This window comes from Octopus bimaculoides, chromosome 2 (assembly GCF_046866305.1).
Source record: "Octopus bimaculoides isolate indiv1 chromosome 2, ASM4686630v1, whole genome shotgun sequence".
Lineage (NCBI taxonomy): Eukaryota > Metazoa > Mollusca > Cephalopoda > Octopoda > Octopodidae > Octopus > Octopus bimaculoides.
In genome coordinates this window covers 48,760,525-48,772,919 of record NC_142929.1, presented here as the reverse complement: position 1 = coordinate 48,772,919, position 12,395 = coordinate 48,760,525, and the positions used below count along the sequence as shown (strand labels likewise).

The window sequence follows — 12,395 nt, the reverse complement described above, 5'->3', positions numbered from 1 at the left end:
TCCTGTGTAAGCTACACAGAAGCTATTTTCACTGGTTTTCTTATGACTACTTTTGTCAACCAAGCAAAATAACTCCTTGACAAGCAAGCAGGAGAATGTAAAAAAGAATGAGACTGATTGTAGATTATAACCCTGGATTATTTATGATATTGTACCTTCTGAAGTATTGCATTTCAGGTAAAACTTCATAACTGAAAGATTTTGATTCAATCTTGCATTCATAATTAAAAATTAAATAAATAGATAGATTATAATAAAATTAGTAATAATAACAACAATGGCACCAGCAAGCCAGATAACCAACACATTACACACTCAACACACAATACAAGCAGTAATACAACAAAAGACTGCACCACACCTCAAGAGAAAAAAACTGAGGCAATACAATACCAGGAAGTTTGCACACTCCCGCCAACAGAAAAAAACACACAATGCTGCACACATCCCAGCAACATGGAGGTGTAGCAGGTGATGCAGAAGAAATTTGCCTGAAACTATCAGACGTTGAACAGTTATAATAATAGTAATAATAGTAATAATTCTTTCTACTAAAGGCACAAGGCCTGAAATTTTGAAGGAGGGGTTTAGTCAATTACATCGACTCCAGTACTCAACTGGTACTTATTTATTAACTCTGAAAGGATGAAAGGCAAAGCTAACCTTAAAACTGGAACTCAGAACATAGTGGCAGATGAAATACCACTAAGCATTTTGCCCAGCATGCTAACGGTTCTGGCAGCTTGCCACGTTAATGATAAGAAGAAGAAGAAGAATATGCCCTGATGCAACACCAGGCAGTGACTCTTTGATCATAAGCAGAAGTAGTGGGGAAGCATCATAGCGATATGTTGAGAGGAATTCTTTGGGTTTGAAATATTCACCTCTGGAAACATGGGTATTGCAGGGTATTTCATTCAATATACTTAAGCAACCCTTATTCAGGGACACTTTGGGCAGGATGGGCTACTCAGCCTGAAGAAAATTCTAACCGAGCCACGCCTGCAAGATCATGTGCTGTTTATCTTGATATGAGATCACCATTTCACACACATGGTTATGATGCATGTGCCTGGTGTACCCTTATTAGACAGGTAGTCATGATGAGTATATTGGGCTTCGTATATTTGTACCCCACTGTTACTTTGATGACATGCACTGCTCTCTCACTCAATAATAATAATAATAATAATAATAATAATAATAATAATAATAATAATCTTTTGCTCTTTATAACATTATATCAATCACTAGCACCTAACATTGCAAGTTTAGCAAAAATCTCAACAAACTTATCTCTGAAAATGTAGAGACTTTGGAAACAATGTTCAATGCTTTAACAACACTCCAAGATTATTAGCTCATGAAAGCCTCTTCCTGCTATTTATTCTTGCATTAAGTCTTGTTGTGGCTGTCTGCTAAGATGTTTGCTTCCTAACCAAATGGTTCCAGGTTCAATCCCACAGTGTGGCACCTTGGGCAAGTGTCTTCTACTATAGCTCTGCGTTGACCAAAGCCTTGTGAGTGGATTTGGTAGAAGGAAATTCAAAGGTGTGAGTGTGTGTGTGTGCGTGTGTATGTGTCTTTGTGTCTGTGTTTGTCTCCCCACCACCACCACCACCACCACTTGACAACTGGCGCTGGTTTGTTTATTTCCCCATCGGCAGAAGGATAAATACCATGCTTTAAAAAATAAGTCTCGGATTCGAATAATCTGACTAAAAGTTCTTGAAGGTGGTGCCCCTGCATAGCTGCAGCCTGATAACTGTAACAAGTAAAAGCTAAAAAAAATAATGGTTCAGTAGTGATGATGACAGTGACTGTGGTGGTGGTGGTGGTGGTGGTGGTAGCGACGGTGGTGATTGTGGTGACGGTGGCATTACTGCTGCTACTGCAGTTGAGGGTATTGATGTAGTATTGTTGGTGTTATAACAACCAACTAAACCTATGTTATCGACAACTTTATCATTGACCTGAAAATCAACAACAGATTTATATGCATAGCTGAGAAAAAACATTTGAACAATAAATTTGCAGGCCATCAGAACAGAATTTTGGTTATGTCAAAAGGAGAAATAATCCAAACAGAAAAGTCCATGATCAATGGTCTTTAATCCTTTTACTGCAGAAATCAGATATATCTACTCAAAATTTTATTACTCTTAACTGCAGAAAGTAGTTTTATGTATCAATTTATCTTTTGTTGAGGAATGTCACGCTTGAAACTACTTTTTGTTGAAGTGCAGGCATGGCTGCGTGGCAAGAAGTTTGATTACCAACATGGTTCCAGATTCAGTCCCTTTGTGTGGCACCTTGGGTAAGACTTCTACTATAGCCTTGCAAGTGGATTTGATAGACAGAAACTAAAAGAAGCCCGTCATATATATATGTATGCGTGTGTGTGTGTTTCAGCGTGACACAGAATGTGACAAGGTGGGTCCTTTGAAATACATGCACAACTTTTTTTTGTCAGCTGAGTGAACTAGAGCAATGTGAAATAAAGTGTCTTGCTCAAGGGCACAATGCATTGCCGGAAATCAAATTCACAACCAAACAATTGTGAGCCAAATATCCTGACCAATAAGTCACACACCTTCACATATATTTTACTTACCTAATGGAAATGGGATGTGTAGAGGATATCAAATACCATGTTCTTACCTTTTTGCTTTTTTGTAAATTTGACGACTGGCACCCATGCCAACGTCATCTCCTTCATTGGACACGAAACTCGGCTTGCAAAGACCTGTTGTGGCAAGCGAAAGTGAAATCGTGATGGCACCTGTGCCCAGCGTCGCCTTCCTGGCACTTGTGCCGGTGGCATGTGTAAAGACATTCGAGTGAGATCGTTGCCAGTGCTGCTGGACTGACTCCTGTGCAGGTGGCACGTAAAATACACCATTTTGAGCGTGGTCGTTGCCAGTACCTCCTGACTGGCCTTCGTGCCGGTGGCACGTAAAAGCACCCACTACACTCTCTGAGTGGTTGGCGTTAGGAAGGGCATCCAGCTGTAGAAACTCTGCCAAATCAGATTGGAGCCTGGTTTAGCCTTCTTGCTTGCCAGTCCTCAGTCAAATCATCCAACCCATGCTAGCATGGAAAGCGGATGTTAAACGATGATGATGATGAAGATTGTACCAATCAGACTATGGGATGTTGTTATACACCACTGGTCACAATCCGTTTCCTCACATTGTACATTGTAGTAGCTTTCAAATAATGCCATCCCACTGGCTGGGCAGGCAGGTGGACATTCCTTCTGAACAGAATGCCAGTCCTTTACAGGATTACCTATTTACAGCTTAGTGGACTGGGGCAGTGTGAAATGAACTGATTTGCTCAAGAATACAATGCACCACTAGTATGAGAATTGAAATTATGACCACAAGATCATGAATGCAGCACCCTAACCACTAGGCCATGTGACTTTACAAATATAGATATGTTTATTTTAATACATTGGAATGTCATGGTATTTTCTGTTAACATAATGCCTGAAGATAGATTTATTTATCACAGTGAATACTTATTCAAAAAATGTCCATTAAGCAGAATTGAATGTTATGTAAGTAACTTATGAATTATGGTAAAATCAGCAGACAATAATTAGGTTAGCATATCTTTTTTCATTAACAATTGAAAAAATATAAAACAACAACAACTGCAGCAATAATAAAAACAATAAAGTTTATTAATAAATAGTGTTGACAAAAATAAAATGGATAAAAATTTAGATAAGCTTGTTAAAACTGAAGAGATTATGCGCAAGGTAATTTCAAACCCATTAACAATAAAAGAAGGAAAAGAACGAAAACTGTTCTTGAGAGAGAGGGAGAGAGAGAGAGAGAGTGAGAGAGAGATAGAGAGAGAGAGAGGGAGAGTGAGAGAGAGATAAATAAGTATTGGTAAATTGAAATTAATTTGAAATTTTTATAAAATAGAAGAAAACTGCAAAATATGGATTTCAAAAATAAATTAGGTTGGGTGTATAAAAAGGAAGGAGAAAAAAGATTTACTGATGTGTGAAAGGTGTACTTCAGGTAAGGATGTTGTTGAGAGAAATGGTGATTTTAATAGAAAGAGAAAGAAATTGTCTTGAAGGATAAGTTCATGTGTAAAGGCAATTAGAAGATTCAACAGTAAAATTGATAATAATCTTCTCTATCTTTGATACACAATCAATCTAGTTTTATATATATATATACACACACAAATACATATACATATATCTATGCATTTTTGTATATATATATATATATATATATATATATATATACATATGTATATATATATGCACACACATGCATGCACACAGAACACATACATTATAGAAAGCACACAGGTAACCACACACTGTATAGATAGATTGATATTGTAGGTAGATACATTGATACTCTTATTAATTGCTAGTTTGCAAGATAAATACATATATGCCCATAGATAGACAGATACATACAGACTTACCATGCATACACACATGCCCACAATTAAGATAGCTAATGAACTTGAGGAGTGAAACGAAATAAAAGCTGACACATCTCTCGTTAAGAACATTAATAATCTTTCTTGACTCTACTACAAAATCCAAAAAATAGACCAAGTTCACTGAAAAGATTGTACATGGCTACTTAAAATAAAATGGGACAAATAACCCACACTAAAATCCTGACATGTTTTATAGCATCTCACCTTGTTGCTTTTCTGCCATCCAGGAGCATCAGAAAATCTTTAACATGTACTACTGGCTACACTTGTGGTTTTCAACCTGTGTCCATAAGCCCCTTAGAGGCCCGCATGAGATTTTGCTGCTAAAATTTATGTGAAATAAATTGGTCATACTACTAAAATATGCAAAATATTTTAACTATTCTTTATATAATTCTTGATAAAATTTAGTTATCAAAATAGCATTCTCTTTTATTTTTTTACTTGTTTCAGTCATTTGACTGCAACAATGCTGGGACACTCACTTGAAGGGTTTTAGTGGAACAACTCAATCCCAGGACTTATTTTTTTTAAGCAGAGTACTTATTGTATCAGTCTCTTTTTGCCAAACCAATAAGTTACTGAGATGTAAACACTCCAACACCAGTTGTCAAGTCATGGTGGGGACAAACACAGACACAAAGACACACACATAGACATAAACATATTTATATCTACAATGGGCTTCCTTCAGTTCCCATCTACCAAATCCACTCCCAAGACTTTGTTCAACCTGAACCTATAGTAAAAGACACTTGCCCAAGGTGTCACATAGTGGGACTGAACCTGAAACCATGTGGTTAGGAAGCAAGCTTCTTACCACACAGTCACAGCCGTGACTATATAATGCGATGTTTTAAATATCAAATGGTTACAAAGATGGCAGGGCAGCCATCTGAGTAAAATAAGAATCAAAAGGGTCTATATGCAAAAAAATGATTGAGAATCACTGGTCTATGCTAAAGACCAAAAGCATCAGTTGACAACAAAACCCAAAGTAAAGACATTAACTATGTCATACTAACTGTAAGGAAACATCCTCAAGATACCACCTTCTTATGAGGCTAAATACAACCAACAGACTTGAAGAAGGCCAGAGGATACAACAGCCAAACTACTATTTAATATTCTAGCATGTCCTGTCATTCTTCATAGTTAGAGAGTTATCTCCCTGCTATGATTGTGTTAACAGCGCATTACAGAAACTGGTCACGCTTACAAATGGAGGTCTCCTGGAATGTGAAGTGAGGAGTTTTCTTGCCATGATGTTCCCCATGGCAGTTACAGACTCTTGATGTGTTATGTATATTCTGGTGTATATTGCCTGGATAGCAGTCTAGTGCAGAGGTTTTCAAACTTTCTGACATGTGGACCCCTTTATATTTCAGGCTTTACCTTAGGTAAACGCTTATGAAATTTATACATAAATATTTGCTTAAAATAACATATATTTTTACATTTATTTATTTAACAGTATTTAACAAATAGGTTTATTGTCAATTAAAAGATTTCGATTAAAAAACATATATAAAATCAAATTGACCATAAAAAGTATTTGCTGTCCCACGGACCCCCTGTCTTGTCCTTGCGGACCCCCTGTGGTCCGGGGACCACAGTTTGAAAACCCCTGGTCTAGTGGATTAGACCCAATCCTGATTTGCAAGAATAAGACCTTTTACACTGTAACTATAGCAACCAGATGTATCAGTCCATAATAACAATAATTTTTCATTTCAGAAATTTAATGAATGCAATGTATCCAACTTGTAGCTTTAATTCCCAACAGAAACTTATTAATTTCTCATGGCTAGTTAATGTTACTGATAAAGAACATACATGTTAACATTCTCATCTTCTCTAAAACTCATAAACAGTTAACACCTCATAATTATCATATTCATCAACATCTAACATCTGTTTTCCAATGATGGCATGGGCTGGTGGGCTTGACAGGAAATGGCATGGCTGGGGGTCGCACCAGGTTCCATAGTCTGTCTTGGCTTGGTTTCTATGGTTGGATGCCTTCTTGACACCAACCACTTTACAGAGGGTACTGGGTGTTTTTATGTGGCACCGTCACCAGTGCTTTTTATGTGACACCAGTACTTTTTACATGACACCAGCACCCACATCAATGCTTTTTATGTGACACCTTGGTTTTAGGATCTCAATGCACCACATATCTCGGCACTCTGTTATCTCGTTTGTAAGGTTCAGCATTTTGAGATTGGCTTTCAATACTTTGTCCTAAGTCTTTCTGGGCCTCCCTCTTCCACAACTTCCATCCACTACAAAAGAGAAAAAGCTTTATCTATGCACTTAATAGTGTCAATGTTTTCTCATCTACATTAACCTACATAATTTATCTGTAATTTCAATGTATCATGTTAACTATTATTTCTACAGGGTCCAAATGAGGAAAGAAGAGCTTACATTGCAACTCAAGCCCCTTTGGAATGTACAGTTGCAGATTTTTGGAGAATGGTATGGGAACAACAAGCAAGAGTGATAGTTATGTTGACTGATATGGATGAACGTGGAATGGTAAGTCATGTCTCTTTATGTTCCTTTCACTGCTGCAGCAAGCTTAGATTGGCAGCAGCAGCCCTCGTTGAAGCAATTTGATACTTATATTTATTCTTATGTTATATTACACTTGCTCATCATTTCTTGGAAAAAAGCTGAGAATAAACTATTATTAGGTCTAAAACATAGCTTTGTATGTATATGGTTTTATGGTTTTTACACACTGTTAACATTGAACTTGCTCATATACACACGCATTTAAAGACATATGCAGGTTGATACACTGATAATTGGAGGTATAAACAGATACACTACACTCATTCTCATGCATGTATACATGTATATATATGGCTCTATGTATGTATATGTGTGGGTATCTATCTATCTATATATATATATATATGAATGTATGTACACATGTATAATGTATGTTTGTGTGTGAATATATGTTGATGTGTATGTGTACATCTATATGTGTGTGTGAGTTGTGTGTGTGTGTGTATGTGTGTGTGTGTGTGTGTGTGTGTGTGTTTGTGTATGTGTGTGTGTGTGTGTGTGGTTGATTTAGCAGAATTCTAAGTATTGGACAAAATACCTTGTGGTATTTATTCTAACATTTTATGTTCTGCATTCAAATACTATCAAAATCAACTTATATATTTCAAGGTGGACAATTGGCAGAGTTGTTAATGCCAGATAGATTGTGGTTATTATTCTAACACTCTTTTCTGTGAGTTCAAATCCTACCAAGATCAGTTTGTATTTTGTTCTTTCAAATTCAGTAAATAAAATACCAGATTGATTCTTGGTTCCATACTTTATCTCAGTCTTTCTTTCCATCTGAAATCAGCTGTGATTAAATGCACAGAGGGATGGACTCTACTAGATTTAAATGTCTCTGGGATATGCCATATGTCACAAACAGTACTCCTGTGATTTCATCAAGGAGTTGCAAGCCAAAGGCAAACCATGTATATATTGTGTGTGTGTGTAAGTGTGTGGAGGTTTATTTGTACACACACACATGCATACACACCTACACGTATATTGTAACCTATTGGACCATACACACACACACACATACAGAACCAAGAGCAAATACACACACCATACCACACATGCCTTCCAAAACACAAAACATCAAAACATACAATACACAGCCACTCAAATATTCTTTTATATTTCTCTCAGAGTGTATAAAAGCATGAAGTGTAATGATATCTTGTACATATGTGTGTATGTGTATATACATACACACATATATATATACACAATATAATATAATATATAATATAATATAAAATAATATAATATAATATAATATAGCCAGTATGCTCCGTTGGATGTGTAATGTCAATGTGAATACTCGTCAGAGTGTAAGTATCTTGAGAGAAAAGCTGAACATTAGAAGCATCAGTTGTGGAGTGCAAGAGAGACGATTGCGCTGGTATGGACATGTGGTGAGAATGGAGGAGGATAGCTGCGTGAAAAAGTGCCACACCCTAACAGTTGAGGGAACCCGTGGAAGAGGTAGGCCCAGGAAGACCTGGGCTGAGGTGGTGAGGGCTATTAGACAAAAGAAAAAGGCTTGGAAGGACTGGAAGAACGGTGGTAGCAGGGAATTGTACCAATGTGCCAGAAGGGAGGCTAGGCGACAAGTTTATTTAGCCAGAGGGGAAGCAGATAAGGAAAGATTTGCCAATGTTCTGCGCCGTGAGGACCAAAGACTCGAGGTATTTCGTGTTGCAAGACAGTGTAGGAGAGAGAATAGTGATGTTGTAGGAGAGAAATGTGTTCGCATGGATGATGGTACGCTTGCATTAAATGAGGATGCAAAGAAAGAGGTCTGGAGATGCCACTACAATAGATTGCTTAATAAAGAGAATGAATGGGAGAAAGAGAGCCTGCCGTATGTCGACCCAATAGAGGGACCAGCTATCCGAGTTGATAGTACCAGGGTAGATAAAGCAATTAAGAGTATGAAGACCGGGAAAGCCCCCGGCCCATCAGGAATCACTGCAGAGATGCTCAAGATATCTGGCAGTGTTGGCTATAGCCTAGTCACCCGTATTACGAACCAGGTGATACACGAAGGAGTCATACCCAATGACTGGTGTAGCAGCATCATAGTCAACTGCTACAAAGGTAAAGGTGACGCTTTAGATACAAATAATTACAGAGACATCAAGCTGTTAGATCAGGTTATGAAAGTTACAGAGAGGGTCATAGCCCAACTAATTAGGGAGAAAATCAATTTAGATGCGATGCAGTTTGGGTTCGTGCCAGGTAAAAGCACTACTGATGCCTTATTTCTAGTGAGACAGTTGCAGGAGAAATACCTAGCTAAGGATAAACCTCTGTACCTGGCTTTCGTTGACATGGAGAAAGCCTTTGACAGGGTCCCCCGATCCCTTATCTGGTGGTCAATGAGGAAACTTGGGATAGAAGAATGGTTAGTGAGAGCTGTGCGAGCCATGTACAGAGATGCTGCCAGTAAGGTGAGGGTTGGAAATGAGTACAGCAATGAATTCCGGGTAGAGGTAGGGGTCCACCAAGGTTCCGTCCTCAGCCCCCTCTTATTTATCATAGTCCTCCAGGCAATCACAGAGGAGTTCAAGACAGGTTGCCCCTGGGAGTTCCTCTATGCTGATGACCTTGCCCTAATTGCGGAGTCACTATCAGAACTAGAGGAGAAGTTTCAGGTGTGGAAGCAAGGTCTAGAATTGAAGGGCCTTAGAGTCAACCTAGCTAAAACCAAAATCCTAATAAGTAGGAAGGTAGATAAAACACAAACCCCTTCAGGTAGATGGCCCTGCTCAGTATGTAGAAAAGGAGTAGGTAGTAACTCTATAAGATGTACCCGGTGCAAGCTATGGACACATAAGAGGTGCAGCAACATCAAAGGCAGGTTAACTAGCAAGTTAGTTTTTGTTTGTGGCAGATGTTCAGGTGCAATAAAGACTGTAAACAAACAGGAAACAACTTCTATCTCATTCCAGGGTGAAAAACTAGAGGTAGTCGATAGCTTCCGCTATCTGGGCGACCAAGTTAGTAGTGGGGGTGGGTGCGCTGAAAGTGTAGCTGCTAGAATAAGAATAGCCTGGGCAAAGTTTAGAGAGCTCTTACCCCTGCTGGCGACAAAGGGACTCTCACTCAGAGTAAAAGGCAAACTGTATGACGCATGCGTACGAACAACCATGCTACATGGCAGTGAAACATGGGCTGTAACTGTTGAGGACATACGTAAGCTCGCAAGGAATGACGCCAGTATGCTCCGTTGGATGTGTAATGTCAATGTGAATACCCGTTAGAGTGTAAGTATCTTGAGAGAAAAGCTGAACATTAGAAGCATCAGTTGTGGCGTGCAAGAGAGACGATTGCGCTGGTATGGACATGTGGTGAGAATGGAGGAGGATAGCTGCGTGAAAAAGTGCCACACCCTAACAGTTGAGGGAACCCGTGGAAGAGGTAGGCCCAGGAAGACCTGGGCTGAGGTGGTGAGGCAAGACCTTCGTACATTGGGCCTCACCGAGGCGATGACTACTGACCGAGACCTTTGGAAATGTGCTGTGCGTGAGAAGACCCGGCAAGCCAAGTAAGATCGTTGCCAGTGCCCCTGGACTGGTTCTTGTGCGGGTGGCACATGAGATGCACCATTTTGAGCGTGGCCATTGCCAGTACCGCCTGACTGGCTCCTGTAGGATTTTCGAGCGAGATCGTTGCCAGTGCCCCTGGACTGGCTTGTGCGGGTGGCACATAAAAGACACCATTTCGAGCGTGGCCGTTTTCGTGCGGGTGACACGTAAAAGCACCCACTACACTCTCTGAGTGGTTGGTGTTAGGAAGGGCATCCAGCTGTAGAAACTCTGCCAAATCAGACTGGAGCCTGGTGTTGCCATCCGGTTTCACCAGTCCTCAGTCAAATCGTCCAACCCATGCTAGCATGGAAAGCGGACGTTAAACGATGATGATGATGATGATGATATATATATATATATATATATATATATATATAATACATATATGTAAATATATTTATACATTAATATTATATAGGACTTTGATGAATTGAAATATCAACTTCAACCATAAATACAGTGAAAGAATTTGATTAACAGATGACTGATCAAAATGCTGTTATTGTTTAACACTCAATGAAGGTCAGCCTTCATTGAGTAGGTCTGTGATCAAAAGTATTCAAGTCATATTCATATCTGCAGGTATGACCGTGTGGTAAGAAGCCTGCTTCTCAACCACATGGTTCCAGGTTCAGTCCCACTGCATGGCATCTTGGGCAAATATTTTCTACTATAGCCTCGGTCCAACCAAATCCTTGTGAGTGGATTTGGTAGACAGAAACTGAAAGTTCATTACATATATATATATATATATATATATATATATATATACGTGTTTGTCTTTGTGTCTGTGTTTGTCCCACCATCACTGCTTGACATCTGGTGTTGGTGTATTTAGGTCCCCCGTAACTTAGCAGTTCAACAAAAGAGACCGATAAAATAAGTAGTAAGCTTAAAAAAAAAAGTTCTAGGATCAACTTGTTTGACTAAAAAAACTAGAAATCAGTGTTTCAGCATGGCCGCAGTCAACTGACTGAAACAAGTAAAAGAATACTATATATTTTGTATATCAGAAACAGCATTGTTCGGTGTATCCATGTTCTGAGGGTGATTCAGCTGTTATTTCTAACATATCCATAGCCGTACTTTCAATGGCTTATCTCAGTATTGAGTCTGATAAAGACATTTTATGAATCCAGTCAAAACCGGTAACTTGTAGCATGTCCCCTATTTGGATCTAAACAGCTATTCACACAGAAAGATTGTGGGGTTTTATATTTGACTTACTACACACAGGATGATAGTGTAATATGTTATACCACAAAGCAATTGCATGTATATAGGCAGGACAATTGGTTAGTTTCAGGCTACTGCAGGAGATATTTGTGTAGCATGCTGCACAATAGGACTACACCCAAAGTATGCATGTTTGCATACTTACATACATACATACATGCATACATACATACATACATGTATATGTCTGTGTCAGTTTATATATTTAAAAAAAAAATGCATCAGTGTAGGGCACTACCCAAGGATTTATGATGGACAAACTGCTGACAGGAACTTCACTGTGGGTTAACTGGGGAGCTGGTCTGCAGTGAGGTGGACTTCCAGCTAGGCAGGACTTCTAGGAAGCACGAGTTGACTGATGGCTCCCGCCCTTGTGTGTTTTGGCAGAGCTACACAAGAAGCACTTAGTGACCCTTTTTGATAAATTGGAACAGTTCAGTCTAGTAATCAAACTTGCTAAGTGTGTTTTTGGTGTTACAGAAATCAGTTTCCCAGTTCCGATGAGTCAAA

General features: G+C 38.9%; 1 protein-coding gene across 1 annotated transcript in view; it reads left to right on the top strand.

The window, feature by feature from the left end:
* The window catches only part of LOC106871625 (uncharacterized), a 587,895-nt gene that overhangs the window by 465,332 nt on the left and 110,168 nt on the right, over positions 1–12,395 (top strand). Inside the window, exon 11 of the mRNA XM_014918237.3 lies at positions 6,892–7,029. Coding sequence (XP_014773723.1) covers positions 6,892–7,029 — 138 coding nt within the window. The remainder of the gene's footprint in view (positions 1–6,891; positions 7,030–12,395) is intronic.